Source organism: Cavenderia fasciculata (genome assembly GCF_000203815.1).
Source record: "Cavenderia fasciculata unplaced genomic scaffold Scf_Dfasci-G-b-190b03.r1-5, whole genome shotgun sequence".
Classification (NCBI taxonomy): Eukaryota; Evosea; class Eumycetozoa; order Acytosteliales; family Cavenderiaceae; genus Cavenderia; species Cavenderia fasciculata.
The window spans coordinates 112,371-138,762 of NW_004457711.1; the positions used below are offsets into that span (position 1 = coordinate 112,371).

General features: G+C 31.9%; 13 protein-coding genes across 13 annotated transcripts; 6 read left to right on the forward strand and 7 right to left on the reverse strand.

Annotated features, from left to right (window-relative positions):
• Nucleotides 1-207: 207 nt before the first annotated feature.
• On the reverse strand, nt 208-2,288 carry DFA_02521 (nuclear pore protein; the record flags this gene model as incomplete). The annotated part of the gene is made up of 4 exons (XM_004357188.1): nt 208-968; nt 1,063-1,333; nt 1,406-1,502; nt 1,588-2,288. 4 exons carry the CDS (start codon nt 2,286-2,288, stop codon nt 208-210), a joined length of 1,830 nt encoding a protein of 609 aa, XP_004357244.1.
• Nucleotides 2,289-2,520: 232 nt separating this feature from the next.
• Nucleotides 2,521-4,343, reverse strand: prfA (peptide chain release factor 1; the record flags this gene model as incomplete). The annotated part of the gene is made up of 3 exons (XM_004357189.1): nt 2,521-3,540; nt 3,623-4,056; nt 4,205-4,343. The coding sequence occupies 3 exons, from the start codon at nt 4,341-4,343 to the stop codon at nt 2,521-2,523; spliced, it is 1,593 nt and encodes a 530-aa protein (XP_004357245.1).
• A 340-nt stretch (nt 4,344-4,683) lies between these two features.
• Nucleotides 4,684-5,421, forward strand: cbpG (calcium-binding protein; the record flags this gene model as incomplete). The annotated part of the gene is made up of 5 exons (XM_004357190.1): nt 4,684-4,707; nt 4,783-4,951; nt 5,032-5,181; nt 5,246-5,291; nt 5,355-5,421. 5 exons carry the CDS (start codon nt 4,684-4,686, stop codon nt 5,419-5,421), a joined length of 456 nt encoding a protein of 151 aa, XP_004357246.1.
• Nucleotides 5,422-5,541: 120 nt separating this feature from the next.
• Nucleotides 5,542-9,076, reverse strand: DFA_02524 (uncharacterized protein; the record flags this gene model as incomplete). The annotated part of the gene is made up of 4 exons (XM_004357191.1): nt 5,542-6,896; nt 7,005-7,489; nt 7,568-8,016; nt 8,123-9,076. 4 exons carry the CDS (start codon nt 9,074-9,076, stop codon nt 5,542-5,544), a joined length of 3,243 nt encoding a protein of 1,080 aa, XP_004357247.1.
• A 592-nt stretch (nt 9,077-9,668) lies between these two features.
• On the forward strand, nt 9,669-10,380 carry DFA_02525 (uncharacterized protein; the record flags this gene model as incomplete). The annotated part of the gene is made up of 2 exons (XM_004357192.1): nt 9,669-9,984; nt 10,073-10,380. 2 exons carry the CDS (start codon nt 9,669-9,671, stop codon nt 10,378-10,380), a joined length of 624 nt encoding a protein of 207 aa, XP_004357248.1.
• Nucleotides 10,381-10,512: 132 nt separating this feature from the next.
• Nucleotides 10,513-11,141, reverse strand: DFA_02526 (uncharacterized protein; the record flags this gene model as incomplete). Its single annotated transcript, XM_004357193.1, has 3 exons — nt 10,513-10,714; nt 10,800-10,866; nt 10,967-11,141. The coding sequence occupies 3 exons, from the start codon at nt 11,139-11,141 to the stop codon at nt 10,513-10,515; spliced, it is 444 nt and encodes a 147-aa protein (XP_004357249.1).
• A 417-nt stretch (nt 11,142-11,558) lies between these two features.
• On the reverse strand, nt 11,559-12,867 carry DFA_02527 (uncharacterized protein; the record flags this gene model as incomplete). Its single annotated transcript, XM_004357194.1, has 3 exons — nt 11,559-11,816; nt 11,888-12,246; nt 12,327-12,867. 3 exons carry the CDS (start codon nt 12,865-12,867, stop codon nt 11,559-11,561), a joined length of 1,158 nt encoding a protein of 385 aa, XP_004357250.1.
• A 143-nt stretch (nt 12,868-13,010) lies between these two features.
• DFA_02528 (uncharacterized protein) lies at nt 13,011-14,582 on the reverse strand (the record flags this gene model as incomplete). The annotated part of the gene is made up of 3 exons (XM_004357195.1): nt 13,011-13,595; nt 13,668-14,172; nt 14,263-14,582. The coding sequence occupies 3 exons, from the start codon at nt 14,580-14,582 to the stop codon at nt 13,011-13,013; spliced, it is 1,410 nt and encodes a 469-aa protein (XP_004357251.1).
• A 484-nt stretch (nt 14,583-15,066) lies between these two features.
• DFA_02529 (uncharacterized protein) lies at nt 15,067-16,039 on the forward strand (the record flags this gene model as incomplete). Its single annotated transcript, XM_004357196.1, has 3 exons — nt 15,067-15,208; nt 15,400-15,585; nt 15,936-16,039. 3 exons carry the CDS (start codon nt 15,067-15,069, stop codon nt 16,037-16,039), a joined length of 432 nt encoding a protein of 143 aa, XP_004357252.1.
• Nucleotides 16,040-16,155: 116 nt separating this feature from the next.
• Nucleotides 16,156-17,806, forward strand: arl1 (ARF-like protein; the record flags this gene model as incomplete). The annotated part of the gene is made up of 6 exons (XM_004357197.1): nt 16,156-16,159; nt 16,358-16,495; nt 16,642-16,755; nt 16,792-17,103; nt 17,185-17,241; nt 17,628-17,806. The coding sequence occupies 6 exons, from the start codon at nt 16,156-16,158 to the stop codon at nt 17,804-17,806; spliced, it is 804 nt and encodes a 267-aa protein (XP_004357253.1).
• A 103-nt stretch (nt 17,807-17,909) lies between these two features.
• On the forward strand, nt 17,910-19,616 carry DFA_02531 (uncharacterized protein; the record flags this gene model as incomplete). Its single annotated transcript, XM_004357198.1, has 1 exon — nt 17,910-19,616. The coding sequence occupies one exon, from the start codon at nt 17,910-17,912 to the stop codon at nt 19,614-19,616; it is 1,707 nt and encodes a 568-aa protein (XP_004357254.1).
• A 232-nt stretch (nt 19,617-19,848) lies between these two features.
• sdad1 (SDA1 domain-containing protein) lies at nt 19,849-22,758 on the forward strand (the record flags this gene model as incomplete). The annotated part of the gene is made up of 3 exons (XM_004357199.1): nt 19,849-20,037; nt 20,159-20,541; nt 20,637-22,758. 3 exons carry the CDS (start codon nt 19,849-19,851, stop codon nt 22,756-22,758), a joined length of 2,694 nt encoding a protein of 897 aa, XP_004357255.1.
• A 2,141-nt stretch (nt 22,759-24,899) lies between these two features.
• DFA_02533 (uncharacterized protein) lies at nt 24,900-26,216 on the reverse strand (the record flags this gene model as incomplete). Its single annotated transcript, XM_004357200.1, has 1 exon — nt 24,900-26,216. One exon carries the CDS (start codon nt 26,214-26,216, stop codon nt 24,900-24,902), a length of 1,317 nt encoding a protein of 438 aa, XP_004357256.1.
• Between the last annotated feature and the right edge of the window lie 176 nt (nt 26,217-26,392).

The following is a 26,392-nucleotide window of genomic DNA, read 5'->3' on the forward strand; positions in this document are numbered from 1 at the left end:
TAATTAAAAGAGAAAAGACAATGACTATGGTAATGAAATTAATTTTATTCTTTTTTTATAGTTAACTAATATATAAATACAATTATTATTTCAAATGTAACAAATAAATGAATGTATCCTCCTCCTCCCCTCCCCGACCAAATTTGTAATCTGATTAGAATTATTATTATTTGATTATTAGATTATATTGATTTATTTAATTTAGAGTTAATTAATTAAACCTCTGCTTGCAGCAATTTCTTTTTTAGTTTTCTTTTTAGTGGTTGAACCTGAAGAGGATGAACCTAATCTGGCAGCGTCACTAATTGAAAAGCCATTGGTACTGGCACTAATGGAACCTCCAAATCCAGACAGCGATGGAGTTTGTGGAGGAAGTGTCATTGATGAACGTAATGATGGTGTTTGTGATCCATACGAAGACAAGCTTCCCAATGATGATGCAGATCCAAGTGAGCCGGCAGAGCTACCAGCTTGTGATCCTCCAAATAGCGAGCCGGCAGAATTACCAGCTTGCGATCCTCCAAATAGAGAACCAGTTGTTGGTGCAACTAGAGGTGTAGTCGTGGTTGTAGCTCCAAACAATGGTGCTGAAACAGATCCAGAGTTTAATGAAAAGGGTGAGGTCGTGGTAGGTGTTGCGTTTTGTGATGTTGCAACGTTGCTTTGTGGTGTTGGATGATTAACAGATGACCCAAAAACAGAGTAATTTGATTTAAAGTTGTATTGAGATGCATCTGGAGTATAAATAGATGACGATAATAATTGGTTTTGTTGATTATGATGATGATGATGGTGGTGATGATGATGAACCTTTCTCTTTGGGAATGGATTATAATTATCATTGTAATAGGTTCTCTTGAAATTCATATAATCCTTTTTCATCTTTTCTAAATCACTTGATAATTGTTCCAAAATAATGGCTTCATTCTTTAATGTGTTTTGATTGGTTTGTAAACTTGTTAAAAATGCTAAAACAAAAAGAAAGAGCCTATGATTAGAATCCATCATTCATATTTTGATTATTATGTTTTCTCTTTTGTTTTGATTTGTTTTGTTTTGTACCTTCTTGTGGATTCAAGTTTGCAATATATTTTCTCGAAGTTGGAGTTAGGGAATGTATAGTTTGATACAATCTTTCGATTCGAGTGGTGAAATGATTCACTATTTCCTCCATTTCGAGAGATGGTAGAGATACAGAATAGGGTGATATAAATCCAATCGATAATTGATGGTATTGTTCGCTTACCGAATTGATCGGTTTGTAAATCTCGGTATTTAAATTTTCAAATGATTGTATATAATTGTTAAAGTTGTTATTTAAACTATCAACTTTCTATAAAATATAAATATGATTATGGATTAGTATTATTTAAATAAATAAAGTAGTTGAATCAATGATACAAACAGATTGAATTTGATTAATTAATGAAGGTAACTTGTCCAACTTGTCATCATAATCAGAGAATGATTTCATTTTAATATTGTTGTCTACTATCATTTTTCTATATATATATATATATATATAATAGAATGCGTATGTTAGTACTATTTCGTTGATTGTTATATATTTAGTTTAGTTGTACATACTGTAATTTTGTACATTCTTGTTTTAAAGCTTGTGATAGTTCTCCAAACTTTGAATTCTCTGTATATAATGGAGCTGCTGGGACCATTTGTAGTTGTTGTTGTTGTGGTTGTTGTCCATACATCATTGATCCAAACATTCCTCCTCCCGATGCTGGTGCAACTGATCCAAACATTCCACCTGCTGGTGATGATGTAGCAAATAGACCTCCACTAGTTGATGGAGCTGCTGCACCGAATAAGCCTCCACCTGTTGATGGTGCTGGTGCACCGAATAAACCTCCACCTGTTGATGGTGCTGTTGAAAATAAACCTCCACTAGCCATACTAGTTGAAGGTGTTGATGACAATCCACCAAATAGACCTCCACCCGTTGATGGTGCTGCTGTTGATCCACCAAACAACCCTCCACCTGTTGATGGAGCTGCTGTTGATCCTCCGAACAATCCACCACCTGTTGATGGTGCTGCTGATCCACCACCGAACAAACCTCCACCTGTTGATGGTGCTGCCGTTGATCCTCCGAACAACCCTCCACCTGTCGATGGAGCTGCTGATCCACCACCGAATAGACCTCCACCTGTTGACGGTGCTGCAGCTCCACCACCGAATAGACCTCCACCTGTTGATGGTGCAGCTGTCGATCCACCGAATAAACCACCTCCAGATGGTTGATTACCAAACAAACTACTTGAAGCAAGCATAATTTACTCTACTCTATTGTTATCTATTGATATCTACCTTATTGTTATCTATTTACTTGCTTCCTCCTCCCTCTGAATGGTTTCTCTTTTCTTTGTTTGTTTGTTACTTGAAAGATGAAGAACAAAGTAATTATAATCGACTAAGATCACGAAAAATGATAACTGTCACCTTTTTTGGCGCATTGTCGAAAATTGTTTGAAAATGCAAGTATTTATTTATTTGTTACCTATTTTAATCTTTATTTAAAATGAGATCAAGATCTTTAGTTTGAAGTTGTAAGATGATTTCTTCGATTAGATCATTTAATGATTCACCTGCCATGACAGACTCGATGTTGTTGGTAGAGATATTGACACGATGATCAGTGACACGGTCTTGTGGGAAGTTGTAGGTACGGATCTTTTCGGAACGTGACGCATCTCCAATTTGAGAGGATCGATGTGACGATCGTTCATTGTGTAGTCGTGAACGTTCAGCTTCATAGAGACGTGCACGAAGGATCTTCATGGCCTTGGCTCTATTCATGAGCTGTGAACGTTCATCTTGCATGGCCACTACGGTGCCAGTTGGAAGATGGGTAATACGTACGGCAGAATCTGTAGTATTGACAGATTGACCACCATTACCCGACGACCGATACACATCGATACGTAACTCTGAATCACGAATCTTAATATCAACTTCCTTTGGTTCTGGTAGAATGGCGACGGTGACAGTACTAGTATGTACACGACCCATCGTTTCAGTCTCTGGTATTCTCTGTACACGATGTACACCACTTTCATTTTTCAAGAATCCAAATACACCTCTGCCAGAGATACTTGCACTTGCATCACGACAAGCTTTGTTACCGACGGCATCGGTCCAACCAATTTCGAGTACTTCAAACTTCCAACCCATCGTTTGAGCGTATCCCTCGTACATACCAAGCATTTCCAATGCAAATAGTTGTGCCTCAGAACCACCAGTACCAGCACGAATTTCCATGATGGCATTACCTTCGTCATCCTTGTCACTCGGCAATAGACTCATAACCAATGCTCTTTCACTATCTTTTACCTGTTCCACCATTTCCTTTAAATCTTGATTCATCAACTCTTTTTCTTCCTTGTCTTTTACCTCTGATACCATCTCCTCCAATTCTCTCAACTCTTGACATTTCACCAACAATACCTTCCAACTATTAACTTGTTCTCGAAGTTCATCCAATTCTTTTGATACCTTTTTAATCTCTGATTGTGGTAATGATTGCTAAAACGAACAATAGAATCAAACAAACAAACAAATTAGTCAATTTGACGAAGAATCATTACATATTTGTTTGCATACATACAGATTCTATTAAACGTTGTAAACCATCGAATTTAGTTTCATTTGAATATACTTTACTGAGGATATTCTCTGGTAGAGTTGATTTATAATGAAATGAATGTCTGATAAACAAATCTTTTAGTTGATCAAATGGCATTTGTTGATTTGCATTACTCATCATCATCATCATTGATTCTGTACAATATTGTCTCTTTTGTTGAAAGTAGTTATTATTATTATTATTATTATTATTATTTCTTATATAGTTGTTGTTATTCTTAGTTTCATTGTTGTTATTACAAAACCCAAAACAGAGTTGATCGATTGTTATTGGTGTTGTTATTGGTGTTGTTGTTGTTGTTGTTGTTGTTGCTGTTGGTAATAAGAGATATCTCGATACAATTGATCTCGTCGTTGAATTACAACCCCTTAATAGTGAATTCATTCTTTCTCTCTCTCTTTTACATAAATACACAGATATAGTGCAGATGACCAAAATCAATCGGTCGTCTAGAATGTTTTTTATTATTATTTTTTTTGATTGTATCATCCAGAGGATTGAATATTGTACAATTATTTAATTCATCTGTCCATTGTTTGATACTAATCTCTTTCATTTCTCCATTATCTGATAGCTCATTGTTCGATATGGCGAGACTGAGCATCCATTTTGCCGTGTTAGCCATCTTTGTCAACACAAATACTATCAACGACTTTTTATTAAAGAATTGAATTGGTGACATAATTATGTCTGGATAAACAGTAATTTTAAAACTATTGTAATTTAAAAGGATCTGACAGTCTCAAGTGTTCCACACACGGGGTAATTGTCTGAGCCAGCCATCACATACAAAAAAAAACCGGTCTCATATTAAAAAAATATAGTACTCCGGTTATTTTCAAAAGGAGTGTAAGAGAGTTGGCTGGCTCAGGTAATTGTCACTTTGAAGACATTGGACATATTACAAATTTAACCGCGGTTTTTGGTGTAGTATAATTTAATTTTCATTTCTCCTCTGAATTGAATTGAATATAAAAGTAAGGTTGTATAACCTCTGTATTCATTTTCATTATAAAACAAAAATGTCACAATCAAAAGATATCCAGGTAACATGCATTAAAAATGTTTGCAAAAGAATTCAAGTTTGAACATTTTCTTATTTTCTTTCAATCTTTATTTAGTTTTTATTAGATAGATACGATCAAAACAAAGATGGTAAGATTACCTATGCCGAAGTATTTAATTGCTTAAAGGAAGGTGGATCCGATAAGCCGTTCATGGCTGCTAACCAAATTTTTTTTGAACTTGACAAGAATCATAATGGAACGGTTGACATTAAAGAGCTTTCAAGTATGTTTTTTATGTATTTTCAATCAATGGTTCAACCCCATTTTAAACAAATTCTTTCTTTTCTTCTTTTACATTCTTAGAGCACACCAACTATGGAAACACTCAATACCTTGATCAAACTCAAAAGGAGATTGATGAATTTTTGTCAAAGTATGACAAAGATGGTGACCAGATGATATCTTACCAAGAAGTCCTTGAACATTTCCAAAGAGAAAAAGTTAAAAATCCAAGTATGTAATTGTATTTCAATAAATAACACCCATCAAACCAATCTAACACCATTTCCTCCTAAAGGTTATTTAACTGAGAAACTTTTCTTTGCAGTAGATAAAAATAAAAGGTAAATATTAAAGAAAAACTCTGACCAAAACAATTCTAACCTACACCCATTTCTCCAATACAGTGGTGTTATTAATCTCAAAGAGCTAAGACAATTTAAAGCCAAATCCATGGGACTTGGAAATAAATAAACTCTGGGATACTCTATCTTTACGTGGCAACAAAAAAGATTAAATAAATGCTCTAGTGATATTTAATATTTTTCCTATTTTCCTATCAATCGTCTCGACCCAGTAAAATGTTTTTTATTATTATTTTTTTTGATTATTAATTAAATAATTAATATTTTTAATGATCAATGAATTTGAAATTGGTTGACATGGATCAAGACCAAGTTGTTGTAATGATAGTGTCGTAAATGGTGTTTTAAATTGTAGGTTGTTTGTGTATCCTTCTCCACTACCGTTGTTGTTGCTGTCATTACTGTTGCTATGGATAACTGATTTCATTGGATACAGAGGATTGGATATTGTACAATTATTTAATTCATCTGTCCATTGTTTGATACTAATCTCTTTCATTTCTCCATTATCTGATAGCTCATTGTCTCTTATAATTGATCCAATAGTTCCAATTGATACATTGGTTTCATTAATCATATGATAGATTGATAAATTATTATTATTATTATTATTTTGATTATTATTTTGTTGATTTAATGATAATTGAATGATTGATTTTGATACCCAATCAACTGGAACTAAATTATATGAATTTAAATTTGAATCTTTTTCCATTTGATTGTCATCTGTTGTTGATGGATAAGATTTCATATATAATAATCCTTTAATTACCATTCTAACTAGATCATGTTCATTGTCTACACCAGTTCTAGAGTCTGCATAGATGGTAGCTGGACGATGCATTATGATAGGGAAACCACGACAATAAGCCTCTTTGATGAGTTGTTCTGCAACTAGTTTAGATTGACGGTATCCATTTAATTTTGAAAGGTTGTCAAGTGATGGTATAGATTGTTCAGTGATGATACCATTGTACAATTCATCTTCGACGTGGAATACTCCAACTGAAGACACGTGAGACAGTGGTATGAGATAATCACCAATACTAGCAAGTTTAAGCATTTCTCTTGTAGAGTTGACATTGGCTGCTTTAGTGTTGTTGTAAGGGATGGCCATATTAACAAGTGCACCATTGTGAATGAGTAGATCAACATTATTGGCCAACTCTAAAAATGATTCATCTGAAAGACCAAATTGATCCAATGATAAATCACCTGAAACAATCACAATTCTTGAAATGTTGTTATCGTTTAATGGAACATCCAAAAGATACTTGTTATTTAATTGTTTGATCATATCTACAGATGTCTTTTCACCACTATTTCTAATTAGACAATAGATAGTGTCTACTCTATCATCAATCAACAATTGATAGAGTAGGAATGATCCAAGATATCCTGTTGATCCTGTTAAAAATACATTAAACTTGTCAACCAAATTTGGTTTTCTGACAGATTTGTTGCCAATTTGAATTGAATCATCAAGTTGGATTTCTTTTTCCCAATCAATATCTTGATTCTTAATCTCTTGATTATTATTCATATGTTGTTGTAGTAAATCTGTCAACTTTGATAGATTATTATCTACATTTAAAATAATTGATGTTGGTATTTCAATATTTATTTTTCTAAATAAAAAAGTAAATAACAAAGTTTTATTAATTATCTTTTTTTTTTTGATAATTTACATACCTTTAATCATATGACAAAGTTTAATAGCAGTTAAAGAATCACCACCTAGTTGAGTAAATGAAAGTGAATCAATTTGATCACCATTATCAATATTTAGAATAGATTTGATGATTGATACAACATTATTGTCTTGTTGAGATTGGTACATTGATTGAAAGGTTGATTGATAGAAATGGTAGAGGGCAGGTCTACACACTTTACTAGTTTGAGTCAATAATCCATTTGATTCACTCCAAATGGTATGGTAATCAAGTTCTACTAATCTTGGCATTTCATAATGTTGCATATTTGTTTCTTTTGCAATCTCAAGTAAATCATTGTAAATCAATGCTTGTAATTCTGATTTTCTTTCGATCGGGTAAATATCAATCATTTCTTTGGTTGGTATGACAATTGAAACTAAAAATGATTGTTTTAAATCTCCATAAATTAAAATTGATTCAATCATTTTAGAATTTCTAAAAAATGATTCTATTACTTCTGGACTAAATATAAATAGTATAAATAAATATAAATATTAAATTATTATTATTATTATTATTATTTATATTATTTTTACATACGCAACAAATTCACCATTTAATAATTTAAAAACATTTTTCTTTCTATCAATGATTTTAAAATGTCTTTCACCCAATTGTTCTACTATATCTCCGGTATAGTACCAACCATCAATAAATACGGTAGAGGTGAGTTCAGGTTTTCTATAATACCCAGGAGAAATGGTTTTCTTTTGATAGACAAGTTCACCTCTTGGATAAGGTTTGTCTTGTAATGTGTAACCCAATTCTGGAACTGGGTCAACACGAGTAATGACAGTATGATCTTGAATCATACCATTCATCATGAAACCAAATCCTATATCCTCACTCATCCCGTAAATATCAATAATCATAGCCTCTGGCCAATTCTCTACTAAAAAATCTTTAATTGATTGTCCAGTCAATGATCCAAATGTTATTAAAATCTTTACTCTATTTCCTAAAATATTTTTAATTTTGTCTTGTTGATTCTAGAATATAAGATATAGAAATAAATAAAAAATGTTAGAAAGAAAGAAATATAGATGACTTGTTTATATATATATATATATTTATATATGTTTCTGTTTCACATACCAATTGTTTTAAAATACTACATTGTTCATAGATAACATTATAAAATCTACTGATAGCTGAAAACATTGTTGGATTTAATGTTTGAATGTCATCAAAAATAGTTTCCATTGAACCAGAGTACATCCCAATTTGACCACCTTCAAATATACTGGAAAGATCTATCTTTCTTTGTAAATGTGACATGGTAAGAAAACTAAGGTGAACCGATGGATTTGGTTTGGGTGCAACGGTAAGACTGTTGTGGTAGAGATCCTCTGGCATCATCACTCCTTTAGGTGTACCAGTACTACCCGATGTGTAAAGTAGACCAAACAACTCATCACTTTCAAATGGATGGTGAGGTACTGGTTCCATAGATTGACCATTTTCAACCATCTCATCAAAATAGACAATTCGAACTTTAGTCGAGATGGAATCGATCAATTGTTGTTCATCGGTTGTTGGTTTGTGATACTCTGTGAGAATAATTATAGTCTCGAGTGTAGGTAATTTGTTTTGGTGAATCAACTCTGACAATACACCTGCATTGTCAGGTGTCATCAAGAGACAGTTGGACTGACAGTTGTTGACAATCTCTTCAATGGTCGCTGTTGAAGCTTGGTGATGAATTGGTACTGCTCTGATTCCATGCCAAATACATGCCAAGTCAGTCATGGTCCATTCAACACAATTGTTGGCACAGATGGTTAGGAATGATCTTGGATCGATTAATTGACGCAATCCATTACCAATGGCAATCGAGTAATCATAGACTTGTTGATAAGTCATCCATTTGAATTCACCCAATACAACCTTTTCTCCAACAAGATATTGTTGTTGTACGATTGTTCTCTCTCTCTTTCCCAAACAATCCTTTTCACTATGACATTTGAATGCATTTTGGAATGATTCATAGATTGTTTTACCTTTTAGGAGAGATGGTGATGGAGATGGTTCTTGATTTGGTTCAATCATCTTTTAAAACAACAAATTTTTATTAGTAGGTTGGTTTGATCAAAGTATCTAATACTTATGTGATCACATATAAACATACCTTTATTTTCTGAGAAGAGTTCTACAATATTGTTTTAAAAAGTTTGTTGTTATTGATGTTGTTGTTTGTTGTTTAAAGTAAATTATCTTCTTCTTTCTCTTTCTCTCTCTTTTAAAGAGAAAGAGACAAAGGTGGATACATGTTCAAAATCATCTCTCTCCAATCCAAATGCAAACAATAATAATACACCACCATCTATGTGTAGAGAATAGATTTCAAAATAAAGAATTGAGACCCCCACTATTCATATCTGTTATATATATGTATATAACCATTGACTTTTATAGTGCACTATCGACTGATAATTAGAGAGAGAGAGAGAGGTTATTATACATATAAACCACACATCTCTCCCCTTTGCTACTTAGTAGTTGTAGCAGATTATTTTTCCACTTTAATTATTAATTTTAATAATAATTTTTGCAAAGCACGACAATCGGCTAGAAAAACGAACGAACCATGCTTCAAATATAACAATTCGGTAGATTGATAGATAGATACTAACTAATAATAATGGAATCTCAAACAGGAACTCAATTAGGTAATACTCCTTCTACCACTACTGCTACTGCTGCACCACCAACAACAACACCAGCAGTTGTAGAGTCGACATCGACAGGAGAACCAGCTAAATTAAGTGTTGGTCAAAAGAAGAGACTTAAAGAAAAGGCTAAAAAAGAAGCTGCTAGATTAGCAAAGGAGAATGAAGCTGCCACCCCTGTAGCCGATGTAAAGGAAGATGAAGAATCTAAACATCAAAGAAAGATGGATTGGGCACTCTATCAATTGGAATTGGGTCAACAAAGAAAGGGTGCTACTAGAGATCAATGTATGTTTTTTCTTTCTTTTTACAATCATCTATCTATATATCATTCTTATTAAAAAACTAATATATTATTATTATTATTTTACTATAGTGGAAGAATCAAGACAAGTTGTTCGTAAATTACTCTCACCAAAGAGTACATTGGTTCAAAAGGAACACTTGATGCACGTTGTATTTGGTGGAAAGATTGAAAAGTATATGAAAGAGATGCCAATACCAAAGGAATATTTGGCAAAGAAACAAAAGGAAAAGGATGCTCTTGCTGCCGTTACAGCTGCTACTGCCGCTGCCTCAATATCCCCATCAACATCATCAACCCCATCATCAACCACATCTGCTGACGGAACCACCACTACTACTGGTACCGTTTCCGATGAACCTACTGTTGAATCAAATTAAACTAAATAATAATAATAATAAATAGATAGATAAAATGTAGATAGAATAATTTATAATATAATATAATATAATATAATATAATATAATATAATATAATATAATATAATATAATATATCATTCATTGGGTTTGGTTAAAGTAGTAAAGTTGCCAATACCAAATTTTTGTTCCAATTACGACCAGGACGTACATTGTGTTTATCATCAATGATAAATTGATCTTTAATTAATAATGAACCATCATTGTCCATCAACTCTGCAGTATGTAAAGATTGTTTACCATTGGTAAATGATATTGTAATGTCTTTGAACAAGATATAACTTGGTGGTTGAGGTCTATTATAAATGTCATCAAAAAGGTATATCATTAGTTGTCAATGACTAGATACAAGATATGTATATATATATATTTCAAACATACCTTCCAATCATACACATATAACCATCACCATTATCAACTATATTAATAGCCCATGTTTCACTTGATCCTAAATAAACGTATAATAAATCATATAATTAGATCAAACTGGTCAGGTTTTGACTGGTATCATCAACATATTCATATATATATATATATATATATCATACCACCAGAAGCTTCATATGTGATAGCACATCTTAGTGATTGATGTACTAGTTCTACTGTCTCTTTCCCTTCTGGTTTTACGACAAACTCTTTATCTACATTTAATGGATCACTACCCAATACTATAGATACGATAAGTAAGAGTACTAATAATATAATGCTTGATATTGAAGTCATTAATTAATTAAAATATATAAAGAGATAATTTTTGCAAAATGTTTATTTAAATAATTTTTTTCTTTTTTAGGGGTTTTTAAAACCCCCACGCTAGCAATGATCGTCTTCGCGTTTGACAATTTGTTTGATTATGAAATTTAATAGTCAATTGAAAAGAGAGTAGGACCCTAGAACTGCACGCTTACAGTTGATCTTTTACTTCTTTGAACTATCTTTTTTGTTGGTCTCTCTACTAAATCAAAGAAGAGAGCCTAGACTTTACCAACATACAATGCAAGATCAAACAAAAAAAACGATCAAGGTTGGAGACTCCTTTGGATCTTGCCGATCACATTTAGACTGTATGTAATTACTACTACTATTATTCTTTATTAATCGTTATTTATTATTATTACAACATTTCAAATTCAAAGTACATTAGTCATTCATCGATGTTGACAAATTCAAAAAGTATTTCAATAGAGATAATTGTGTGACTGCAGAGACTGGTTTGTTTTGATTGTCAACGATCCATAATATTGGTGATTCAGATTCTACAAACTTTCTAATCGTGCTTCGTAGTGTAGACGATGGATTAATAATAATTGATTCATCAATCGCTAATGGATCTTCTGATACTTTAATAAACATTGAAATTGGTTCCAAACATCTATTAAATGTATAAATTGATAATTTCTATAAATAAATAAAATAAAGAAATAATTAATAAAGTACAATAATAATAATTCTTTTTTTCTATTACATACACGTAAATCAGAAGAACTAAAACTACCAATTAAATGACCATCATCATTGACAACAGCAATCTCTGTAATATGTTCATTATTTAATTTGTGTAGAGCGTCGATTACTTTTTGTGAAGAATTGATGGTAGTGATCGATTTGGAAAGCAGTGACAATGAAGAGAGTGATGCACTTGACTTGTTTCCAAGTGCTTCAATATTGTCATAGATGAATTTAATGACATTTAATCTTGATACAATATCTACTACAACTGTTTCATTTGACATGATAGCAACTTGTGATACTCGTTGTGTCATGATATGAATTAATAATTGAATTGGTGAATTTACAAATAATGGTACAAATGGTTCTCTATTATATTCTAGAAAAATGATAGAGAGAGAAAATTAGTATATATATATATATATATATGTACTATGATATATAAGGTTTATAGCTTACTTAAAACTTCAGCAACAGAAGTATTTGGAGCAAATTCATTGGTTGGTTGACTACCAAGAAAACTACAGACATCGACAATTGATAACATGCCAATGTATTGTTTGTGTTGAAGATCGACGACGGGTAGTGAAGTTACATTATTTTCATTCATACGCATCAATGCATAGTCGAGTGTAGACAAACTGTCAATAGTTATTACATTGTGTGTATCGTCACCCAAGATGTATTCAATGAGTGTATTTTGTAATAGATCGACTAGACTGATCGATGCATCGGTCGAATTGGACAATGATCTCGATCGCTTATGATTGATTCCTCCAGACGATGATTGTAGTGATGAAGATGATGTAGATTGTTGTTGTTGAAATTGTTGTTGTTGTAACTGTAGTTGGTATTGTCTTCTTTCGTATTCAAGTATCTGTTGGATTTGGTCGTCTTCTATCGATGTCTTTTTAATCACCCAATAGATAACTGCTCCTGCTGCTCCACTTGCAAGTATCTTTACTAATGTATTTAATGTACCTGATGTTATTAATGACATCTTTTTAAATAAATACAAATAAATATAAATAAATAAATAAATTAAAGTGGATGGATCGGTTGTTGGTCTTTGCAAAGTTTATATCTTCACTACTTTTTAAAAAAAAACATTTATTTTATTTTTTTTTGTAGAATCTATCTATCTTAAGAGGATGGAGGACCACTATTATTATTATTTTGATTATTATTTTGATTAATATTAATATTTGGACAATAATCAGCAAGACATTCAATATGACAATCTTGAAGAGTATTATTATGTTTTGCATTGATGGCATGTTTTTCGTGACCGTCCATTGATTCGACGGTGAGAGCAAAACCAGTTGGTAATAGACCAGGTGTTGACATTGGTATACGTAGCCATTGGCCAGAATTGTGTTCATCAAATTTCTCTGTTGCATCTACTGGTATCCATCCATGTGTAGAATCATAAAACTCGGCAATGCAATGTGATCCAAACTTTTTGGTATGTGCATCCAAACATGGATGGAATAGTCTACGAGCTGGTATACCTGCACTTCTACACAACATTACAAAAAAGAGTGCATGTCCTCCACACTCTACATATCTGAATCCACTTGATAGATATTGTTCAAGTGTAGGCCATTGCATACCAGGTTTAATCATTTCATAAGGTATATCACCAACCCATCTAGCTATTACCTTTGCTTTTTCTAATATTGTATAATTTTCTTTACCTCTTAATATTTCATTTCTAATTTCAATTATCTAAATATATAAAATAAGTATATTTAATTGGTATCTTTTTTTTGTGTGATTATTTATCGACCTTTGTTTTACCTTTGGATGAAATGGATCAATTTTAGCAGAAGTATGAGTTGTAATACCAAGATATTGAGATGGATCATCTTTTGATAATTCCCATTGATCATTATAATGATTTGATGTTATTGGTTGTGGACTAAAGAATATATCCAAAGCATAGGTGATGGATGATGGAAGTGGACGAGGTAATTGTAAAGCAATATAGGTATTACAATTTCTATTGTATTTACCCAATATAGTGACACCTTGTTGTGGTGATAAAACATAAAAACTACCATGACGTTGGAATGGCCTGTCTGGTGGCAGAATTAATTCTAAATTACCATCAGACATTAAATCACGATCGTTTGTAATAGGAGTACTCCATTGTAATCTTAAAACTTTAGAGACATTAAAATGATGATTAAGTGGTAATGATTTAATCTCTAATGATTGTTGTTGTAAATGTTGTGTTGATGATTCTAATATATCTATAATTCTTTGTCCATTCTCTGTTGGTTTTCTAAAGTTTCCTGGTTTTCTAAATAAAATAAAAAATAATTATTATTAATAACCTTTGTTTATAACATATATATCAAGTTGTTGTTTTATCATATATATATATGTATACCTAAAATCCCAACCACCAATACGACCTTGTTGTTTATTTACCCAAAAAACCCATTGTAAATCAGTATTGTGAAGTACAGTAAGATAGATATGACCATTGCCAATGACGGTTGCATCTTTGATACCTTGAAATGGACCAAAATTGAGTGACTGATTAAAGAATGATTGAATTTGATCTTTGTTCATATTAACATTGGTTAGTTTGGTTGCTTCTTCAAAGTTGGCATGACAACAATGCAACATAAACGTTGATACTATATCTAATTCACGATGACCTGTTGGTCTTCCCAAAGGTGCTAATTGTTTATGTTTGTTTGTCATTTTTAAAAAGAAAGAAATAAATAGAGAGAGAGAGAGATGATAATAAAGTTGTTTATAACTATGTATATATCTATCTAGGTATGAAATAGTAACTATAACTAATTAGTTACAAACTCATATATATTCCTTCCTTGCAGAGGTGGTAATTCATTAATTTACTTGAAAATATGAATTTTCTTTATAAATTTAATTTAATTTATCTTAAAGATTCTTCTTGATTGTGTGCTTTCGAGAATATATGTATTATCAATCACTCATATCTATCTATCTATCTATCTATCTATTTTACTTAAATTTAAATGATTGATTAACTTGACCAAAGCTTTGTGACTTGTTTGTCACCAATGGTGACCTCTGTCATAGAAAAAAATAATAACCAAAAATCGAAAAATTGTGTCGCTCAAAACGAACGACAGTTTGAATATTATTATTATTGTTGTTGTTTTGTAAATAGAGTTTAAATATATAGAGATAAATAAATAGGATGGGTCAATCAGTTTGCAGTAATAGAAGATTAAGAAATGTCAGAGTCAAGAGACAAAAGACTAAAGTATTTGAAGCTAATAGATTGAAAGATATTACCGATAAACTCGCAAAAGAACTTTCAGATCAATCTGGTGCTGAAGGTTAGTAGTACTATATAGTTTAAATATTTTAACAACAACAGTAGAGGATATACTATAGGTAGACTGCTAGTACTATACTATATATATGCTCTCTTTTATTGTTAGAAAAAAAAAAAAAAAAAAGAACAATCAACCGATCGATGACTTATACCATTTCAAATCTCATCGTTTATCCAATATCATATCTATAGCATTAAACATTCCACCAGAAATCCAAGCTTTATCAATGCAAATCGACAAAAATAAACCAACTCCAGTTGATGACTCTGACGACGACGATGTATCAATGGACAAACCAAAGAAGAACAAAGTTGCAATTAAAAAGAAGTCGATAAAGAAGAAGAAATTGAACAGTAGACAAAAATCAAGAATTCAAGGTATCCATAGTGCTCAAAAGAAGGGTACTCAATTGCTCAAACATTAATAAATCAAACATATATATATATAATAATAATAGTCCTATTATTAGTTTTCTAAAAAAAATAATAATAATAATAATAATAATTATTGATAACAAAAAGTCAACAATTAAGATTAGATAGATAGGATAGATAGATAGATTTATGATTGATTAATATTGGTTGAGTGTTGTTGGTTGGGTGGGACTACAGATAAAAATATAAATATATAATTAAAATCGGTTCATTCACTGAGAGGTGAGGAGGAGTTGGAGGTGAAAAGTTTTAAAAAAGATCTTCGAAACTCAAACTCTTATTATTAATTAAAGTAAAGGTCTTTGCTCATGATAATAAATTTATTATATCATCATTAGAGAGAAAAGAGAAAGAGAAAAGAGAAAGAGAAAAGAGAGCAAAGGAGGAGATCAACTAGTCTACAACAAAGATTATAATCAATCATCACAGAGAGATAGAGAAGGAGAAGAGTCATTAAGGCAAACAGTTTAAACTGTGTATATATATATATAAACAAACAACTTTTATCATATAATGGGTATGTAGTCTCCAAATCATCATATTGTACTTCTTCTAAAAAGGATGACAAACCTGATGGTGTAACAACTACTCCTAAAACAACAACCAACCAAAAAAAAAAGAAAGAAGATCCATCAGACAATTACAAGAACATTGACATAATAGATAATATACAAACAACAACTAATCATCAATATATATATATATAACTATTTAGGTAATCTATTCTCATCGATGTTCTTTAGATTATTTGGTAATAAAGATGTTCGTATTCTTATATTGGGTTTGGATAGTGCAGGCAAAACTACTATATTATATAAATTACAATGCGGTGAAGTCTTAACAACTATACCTAGTATGTACGATTATTGATAGCAGACAGACAACACACATCATCATTGTTGTTTGTCTGTCAGATGACAATATATTAGAATGAAACAACAACAACAAGACACTAACAACCAACCAAACCATCAATCACATATTAAACTATAATAATAGCTATTGGGTTCAACGTCGAGACTGTATCATATAAAAATATTAGATTCCAAGGTTTGTATAATAGAGAAAAGAAAGAAAGAGATAGAAATGATAAAGATGGATGGATGGAAGGATGTTTGTTAACACTTTTATATATTTGTTGATGTTTAGTTTGGGATTTAGGAGGACAAAGTGCGATAAGGCCATATTGGCGTTGTTACTATCCAAATACAAATGCAATTATATATGTAGTGGATAGTAGTGATCCAGATAGATTGGGAATAGCCAATGAAGAGTTGGTGGCAATGTTATCAGAGGAGGAACTAAAGACGACTCCTCTTTTGGTATTTGCAAACAAACAAGATCTACCCGGTGCATTGACAGAGGCACAGGTATCAGAAGGCTTAAAACTAAGTCAACTTAAAAATAGACAATGGTCGATCGTAAAGACATCTGCCATTAAAGGTGTTGGTTTATATGAAGGTTTGGATTGGTTAGTAAATATCATTTCTTCTGGTGCTGCTGGTTAACAAATAATAATAATAATAATAATAATCTTTATAGGATATATATTAAATAATAATAATCAAAATAATAATAATAATAATAATAATAACTATAGTAATAATAATAATAATAATAATAATGAATAGAGAGATTGGGCATACATATTTTTAAACAACAACAAAAAAAAAGAGGCACTATCAATAATATCATATGATACCAAACTTTATTCATCGAATTTCCAATCCCCCCCAACTACTACTTACATCCATCATCATCATCATCATCTTTATCTTTTACCAAACCAATTTAAATATTTACAACATGATCACATATAAATTTCATTAAAGCAATACTCTACTATAAAAAGTATTTGTCTTTTTAAAAACTAGATTAGATATATTTGCAATCTTCTTCGATCAACAATCAAATCGATTTCATTTTTTTTTAAAAATTTAATGTACAGGGGTTGTTGAGACGATCATCAGTTTTCTATTCCGAAGGTATTCACAATCACCATTGGTGGTTTATGTTTTGTATCAAAGAGAATGATAATGATACTAATCAGTTTATTCCTATTCTTTTATTTTTCTTGGATTTATTAGCAACACACAATGAGATGGAATGGGAAGGAGTACCCGCACAACCAACAATACCAAATGTTATTGTTAACATCAACTAAAATACATATTTACATGTGATCACATAATTAATAATTAAATAATAATCAAATAATCAATAATAATAATAATAATGAATATTTAGCAACTATTAATAATAATTATATGACATTTTTCAAGTTATTAATCATGGAACCACTTACCAAAACATTCGTCAGATCTGCACTTTCATCAATCTCTTCTTTTGTAGGAGTATCTAATTTGAAAAAGAGTGATGATCAATTAATAATCATCAATAATCCTACTACTACTTCAACTTCTACCACTACTACTACTACTACTACTACGACTGCAGTTGTAGATAGAACCATTCAAATCATCAATGAAAAAGGTGAAATGAAACCATATGTAGTTCCAATGTATGTTGAAAAGACAATTATCTATCAATTGTGTCAATCTTATCAACCGGCTAGAAAGGATCTATCGATGGTATGTTGGCGTTGGCATAGAATGGTACAACAATTCAACTCGGATTTGGGATCGGTCAAACTTACCGATAGGGTTGAACAGTCGATACGTCGTGCCAACATACTCAATGAAACGACCAATATGTTTCATATGGGTGTCTCCAAGATCATAGTACCATGTTCATTCTTTTCAACGGTCAAGAATATTGTATTTGCCACCACCTCACTACGTTCACTAGAGGTTAGTTTTCTTCCAAAGGATTTCAGTCGCCGTGGAGGTGTCAAAACATCAATCGACCATTTTGGAGAGTTCCTCGATCGTCTAGAGGAACATCAAATTAAAAGACTTTGTTTCAAATCAAAGATTACTATTGTTAATTATGACTTTTCCAGTCTCAAATATTTGTTGGGTCACAAATGTTTTGCATCATTACAATCTTTTAAAATGGAGATGGCTCCACCTCGTTTTGCTGTACTGTCAGAGTACCTCCCATTCAACCATCTCGTTCATCTACATCTAGATGTTAAACCATCGGTTGATAACTTTCAAATCGATTTGATTTGTATTCTAACGTGCCCGTCGGTCATTGACAATCTTGAGACACTCTATCTCAATGAACACAATCATGTCCCATGGACTATGTTGTCGGGGCATACCTTTAAAAAGTTGCATACCTTTGGTATCACCAATCCAAAGATTAAACAGTCACAAGGGTTTATTGATTTTGTCAAGTTACAAACATCCATCCAAAAACTAGACACTGTCATCTACTCGCAACAAAGAACGTATCCAATCTTTTTGCAATCTAATATCACTGATTACAGTGTTCATTTTGATTACATTGTTCCTGCGTTCCATGCGAACATTCAAACTATGCATGTCGACTTTCTATACAACCGTGAAGCATTTACCACATTCTTTGGTGCCAGTGCTGACGTTCTCCCACTCTTGCAAGACCTGACCATTTCGTGTTACTCTATGGCCAATGTTGAGAGAATTGCCGAGTTTATCGATAAACATACCAAGATCTATCGTGTATCGATGCGACACCAAATAGCTACCAAAGAACAAGTACAATCATTCTATTTGACCAATGGTGGGTTCTTTGACACGTTATCCAAACCAACATCATCGGTACGAGAATTAAAGATCCAAACCTTTTCAAACTTTGAAGATGTCAAACCTCTCATCGAACGTGTCAACAATAGTTCCATCAATAGTTTTACATTTTCAATTCCAAAATCACAATCAATCTCTTTAGGTTCAACACCACCAACAACAGACACTTACTACCAAACACTTACTAAACTCTATCATATCATCCGTGAAGGCTGTGAATATCAACCATTTCCAATATTTACATTACTTAAAAAACTAAATGATCCTTTTAAAAATATTAAATAAAATAAAACAAACTATCAAATTGATATTATTATCCATCTTTTCATCAACGTGCCCGAAAAAAAAAAATTAAAAAAAAAAAAAAAAAATAGAAAAAAAACGAACGAGTCGATTTGTATCATTATTTTCTCTTATTATTTAATTGATTTATTACCTCACTCCCTTTATTTATATATATATATTGTATAGTTTATTAAGTTAAACAATACACTAGTAGAAAGAGAGAGAGAGAGAAATGTCAAGTGGTAATTCAAGAATTATAGATTTACTGCAATTGCAGAATCTAACAAAGAGAGATCCACCTGCCTACAAGGAAGAGTTTAAACTTCAATATCAACATTATCTTACTCAATTACAAATCTTTCAATTAAAACCAACTAAAGATTTTAAATCTTTCTCTCAATTGGTTAGTTATTTATCTCATGTATGTTTAGTTTAAGAAGAAGAAAAAAAGCAGTAGACTTATATAAGTTTATATATTTACAAACAAATCAATCTCTATTTATTTACTTTTATCTATATATATATATATATATATATTTTAGGTAAGTGCATGTTATCCAGAAGATATGAAAGACTTTCCAAAACAAATATGTGATTTATTAGAGAATAGTTGTACCAACTTTGAACCAGAGTTGAGACGTGTATTGGTTAAATCATTGATTTTAATGCGTAACAAAAACATGATGCAACAGATACCGTTGTTGTCTCTCTTTTTCAAATTGTTCCGTGTACACGACAAACCACTTCGTAAACTTCTCTACTCGTACATTGTCGCCGACATTAAAAATACAAACATCAAGCAAAAGAATGTCAAACTCAACAAATCACTTCAAAACTTTATGTTTACAATGATGTCTGATCCTTCTGAAATTGCTACTGTCATGTCTCTCAAAGTTATGATTGATTTATTTAAAAGAAAGATTTGGTAAATATTTATATATATATAGACATAAAAAATAGTATTCTTTTTTTAAAATAATATTAATAATATTATTTTCTATTTTCTCTATTTTTTTATAGGCATGATATTAAAACAGTAAATGTAATTGCAAGTGCAGTATTTTCAAAGAATGGTAAGATTGTATCAACTGCATTAAACTTTTTCCTCAAGATTGATGGTGACAAGACCGACGATGAAGAAAAAGAGGCAGCTGAACGTGAAAAGGAGGCCAAGGCCGAGATGAAGGCTCAATCACTCTCAAACAAGGTCTCTAAAAAGACACGTTCCGGTAAACGTCGTTACGAAAAGTCAAAGGATAAATTCAAGAAACTCAAGGAACAAAATCAAGGACGTAGCAATCCCAACTTCCCCGCCATTGAGTTGATCCACGACCCACAGGGATACGCCGAACGTCTCTTTTCTCAACTCCGTCGTTCCACTGAAAAGTATGACAATCGTCTCTTGATGATGAACTTTATCGCTCGTCTCGTGTCGACACATAAATTGTTGCTCTACAACTTTTACCCATACATTCAAAAGCTTCTCACACCAAGTCAAAAGAATATCACCTATATATTGGCTGTTGCCGCACAGGCCTGTCACGAGTTGGTCGACCCCGACATTCTCAAACCTGTCATTCGAAACATTGCCAAATACTTTGCCAACGATGGGTCCAACCCAGAGGTCATTGCCATCGGTCTCAACACGATCCGTGCTATCTGCTCGAGAGCTCCACTTGCCATGGAATCGCAGCTCTTGCACGATCTCATCCAATACAAGGACAACAAGGAGAAGGGTGTCAAGATGGCCGGTCGTAGTCTTCTCTTGTTCTTTAGAGAGGTTGCTCCACATCTCCTCCCCAAGAAGGAGCGTGGCAGAGACGGTCACAAAAAGATGCAGGCTCCTGTCCTCCAATTCGGTCAACAAAAGGTTAGTCAAGGTGTCGAAGGTGTCGAACTTCTCTACGATGAAGAATTAAACAAAGCTTTGGAGAAATATGAAGCTGGAGAATGGAGTGAAGAAGAAGAAGAAGATTCTGATCAAGAAGGTTGGAATGATGTTGAAGCTTCAGATGATCAAGATGATGATGGTGAATGGGAATCTGTCAGTGGTGAAGAAGAAGTAGAAGAAGGTGACCAAGATGAATGGGAATCTGTCAGTGGTGATGAAGATGATGATGATGAAGAAGATTGGAAAGATGTTGATGAAGAATTAATAGATCAAATTAATAATGGTGAGTGGGAAGAAGTTGATGAAAATGAAGATAGTGATGATGAAGAGGAAGAAGAAGAAGAAGAAGAGGAACAACAAGAAGGAGAAGAAGTTGGTCAAGAGTCATCTGGTGCAGCATTTGAAGGTACTGCCAATATCAAGGATATGTTAAAGTTACAAGCCAAACAACAAAAACAAATTCAACAAGACAAGCAAGAAATTAACAAAAAGAAACAACAAGAACAATCAAAGAAACAAGTTGCCACCACTGCTACCACCACCACCAACAACAACAAGAAGAGACAAATTCAAAAAGAGGAAGAATCAGAAGAGGAAGAATCTGAAGATGACGACCAAGATGAATGGGAATCTGTCAGTGAAGACGAAGAAGAAGGTGAGGATGATGATGGTGAATGGGAATCTGTCAGTGATGATGAAGAGATCCAACAACAACAACAACAACAAGATGAAGATGAAGAAAAAGAAAAGAAAAAACAAGAAGAAAAGAAAAAGAAACAAGAAGAAAAGAAAAAACAAGATGCACTTGACAAGGAAAAGGTTGATTTGGACAGAATTTTAACAGACGAGGATTTGGCAAAGATTCAAAAATTGAGAATGATTAAAGATGTCATTGAAAAGAAGCGCAAGATTGAAGATATGGATGACCTTGAAGATCAAGGTAGCGATATGGACGACGATGACAATCCACTTGGTATCATTGATCCAGACAATTTGATTGGTGATCACAAGAAAAAGAGACAAACCAGACAAGAAAGATTGGATGGTGTCTTGCAAGGTAGAGCAGATAGAGGAGAGTATGGTGCCAAGAAGGCTCGTCGTGAAAAGTCTGGTAACTCTATGAGAAACGAAGAACAAGCCAAACGTAACAAACCATTCCTTTTGGTTAAACAAGCTGATAGAATTAGAAAGAAACAATTCATGTCTCTCAGAGATAAACAAATGGCCAGATCAAAACCAAATGATTATTAAAAATAAATATATATTTTTTTTTAAAAAATACGTTTTCAAGTGAGGTCGATGACCGGGGTTATCCATGACTTCTTTCTTTTCATATTTATTTATTTTTTATTAAAAAACAACAAATATTTCTAAATTGTTTTGGTGCATTAAATGAAAAGCTATTATTTTAAATAAAGGTTCAAGGTGAACATACCATTTCAAATAATTAAAGAGAAAAATAGAGATAATATAAATCACACCTAAAACAATTTAGAAATATTTAACCCTCTATCATTTTACCTTTTACCTATTTTCTCATTTAACAAATCATAAATTTTTTCAGGCATTTACCTTATCTTCTCATCAAATGGATGATAACCAACCAAAAAGAAGAAGTACTAATGCCTGAATGGCTTTTTGTGCCGATCATGACAGTTAGCACTTTTGGAATTGGACTAGTCTACTACGTATATCTGAAGCATCAACAAAAACTTCGACGAAAAGATTATCCCTTAAGAGAACCTCTCATCAAGAAACCCAGTCAATAATCTTTTTACTCATCATCCTTGCATCAAAATCTTCAGTTTAAACCCACCAGGGGAACTTGGCCACCAATCTCACTCCATACTTTTCAGAAATGAAACTTGGAGGATGTGAAGGAATACAAACCTTTTAAATAAAATAAAACCTTCCTTACTAGACAATTAAATTAATTTCCCAAAGAATACTATCATAGTTGGTTTTTAATAGAATAAAAATGGAAAAATTAAATATATACTTCCATACGTGGATATATACATGTTAGAAAGGAGGAGCCAGGATGATGGAGAGTCGTTCGTTAGTCATTCAGCAGACATTAGTTAGTCACTTATTCACTCATTCACTATCATACACCACAATTTATTTATTTACCAATAAACCATTTTTTCAATTTGATTTAATATACGAAAATATATTGTTGATGGATGCCAAGACAAGGGTTGTTCGTACATCAAACCACAGGTTTAATTGTTGGATCTCCAATTATCATCATAATTTTGTTATGGGTGACGAGTAAACCCCAAACTGATTATTGATTGTCTTCAATTTGAACCGTTAACTGTTTCTATACCAGTTTGATAATTATTGGTCATAGTTTGAGGGGTGATCTGCACTCGACCCCTCAAAAATAGGAAAAAGAGAAGGGAAATAATGGATAATAAAACCCCACCAGCCTGATTGTTGATAGTCCTTCAAATTGAATCTTACTCTTGTTTTTAACTTTGAAGTGTTGACATTTAGCCACCAAGGTTTAATTATCATTTCTTTTTATTTATTATTTTTTTTCTCCCAATATTATTTATTGAGTGCATGTAGATCAACTTATTTCATTAAATAGTCTCATCATAAAAAAAAAAATAATAGTAATAATAATATTAATATACTTCAAAATGTCATACTAGTCTGTAGTTACTATTTTTAATGCTATTTGTTATTTTCTTTTTGCCATTTACATGACACTGAAAACACTCTTCTAATGGTCAAATCACCAGCAGTCTAATAAGTGTTTCAAGTTTGGGTTAGTTCTTAGAATGATCAGCAATATCAGCAGTTCCGGTGGGCATCATGGAGTGTGTGGCTTTTTATCAAGATATACCCAATAGATACAAACCAACATTTCAACTTGTCTTCATGATCTTATGGATTGTACAAATTATTTCCATTGATATAAAAAAATATTCAGACAAGATAAATCCCAAATAATCAATATTTAATAATTACTAATAACTTTTAATATAATTAATATATAATAATAATTAAATAATATATTTGAAATAATCAATAAGAATCAATAATAATCGATAAATAAAATTTTTCTTCGTTTATCATTAATTTTATTTATTTTCTCTTTTTTGCCAATATCAAGACTTCAATAATAAACTTTAATCTTTTTTTTTTTTTGACAGTTTCAAGGATCAAAACTAATTAAATTAAATTCTACCTCCTCAAACAATTTTAAAATGTAAATTATAATAATTTTTTTTATCATTCTAATCTCTACTTGTTATTACTTTTACCAATGTCACTTTTTTATTAAATAAAAATCTAGCTTTGTTCTTACTTGTTGTAGGTACAATAGTAAGACTTTCATTTAGTAATTTACTTTTTTTTTTTTTCTTTTTTTTTCTTTATTATTCCAAATCAAAAAAAGATAAAGGTGAAATAGTTTTAACTATATTAAATAATTGATTTAAATCTTGTTGGTTGTTATTCATTGATTTTAATAGGTCGATAGTTTGTTTATAGATTTTTTGAAAAGCAGGGGTGTTGCCGTAAAGCTTTGGGTATGGAGTCATGGTTGTGGTAGTGTGAGTGTTTGGAGATTGAGCCAAAAGTTGATCGCCACATTTTTGATTTAACGAATCAATCGCTTCAAATTGTTTGGCATTAAGCCAATTGATAAATGCAAATCGATAAAAATAGAGAGTAATATTATCCATTCCTTCCAATGGTAATTGAGAGAAATAAAACTTTGTTTTGCCTCCTTTTGGACAATATTGTATCCATTTGATAAGTACAAGTAATCCAAGGTATTGATTTTGAGGGGTATTTAACACGAGATGATTAGCCAACCATTCCAATACATCTCCACGACCACTATAATACAAGTTATCGAGTACCTTTGAAACCTTTTCAACTGTTGGAGTATCTAGTACATTGAATGTGTAAATGTAATAGTCTCGAGAGGCAACCAATTCAGCATGAGTTGTAATACGTTGATCCCAAGGACAATAATCGAGAACGTTTCTGTCATTTCCAGGTGACCGATAATAATCAGCAGGAGTAATCGAACCAAACCCCTCGAATTGTTTCTTGTGCTTAAAGATAATCTCGAGGTATTCAATTGGAGAGACATCAGTCTTTGCTAAAAAATTGAGTAATACATTGATTGGTTGTTGAACTTGATCTTTACCATTTCGACGATGAATCGTATTTTCCATAAATACTTTAAAGTAGGCAAATGAAAAGTGTGGATGTGAAGCCAACTCTAGATCAATACAATTGTTGAGCAACTTTTTTCTACAAGCCATCTCCATCGTCTCCTTGTCTTGAATCAAGTTGTAAATGGTTGATGAACTACCTATGAAACGTGTATAACAGTATGACGATTCATCAGCCGTACTTGTATTAAGTGAAAATGTATACTGATCAATATTGGTAATAGACACATCATTGTATTGAGGATTGAGGTGTTTGATGACTAGTTTCATGAGACAAGGTGTAAGCATTTGACTATAATGAGTCAATGTTCTTGTCTCTACCAAATTGATTATATCTTTAAAGTTGTAACATTGTGACTTTTTTGCATTCCAATACTCCAAGTATATAGTTCTAACCCATCCAAATATAGTCTTGAATAAATATCTATTTTGTATTAAAACTAATTTAAATAGTTTTTCAAATATTAATAATTGATCATTATTAAGAAGAAGAAGAAGTTGAGTCATTGCAGTATATAAATAAATAAACATGTATAAATATATAAATATATATATTTGATGAACAATGAACTTCACACAAGTGCCACATGCTCGGTAAAAAGCGGAGTTGTATTAAAAAAAAAAAAAAGTAACAATAATTTAAATAATTTCAAAAATTCTCATAAAAATTAAGGCAGTTCCAA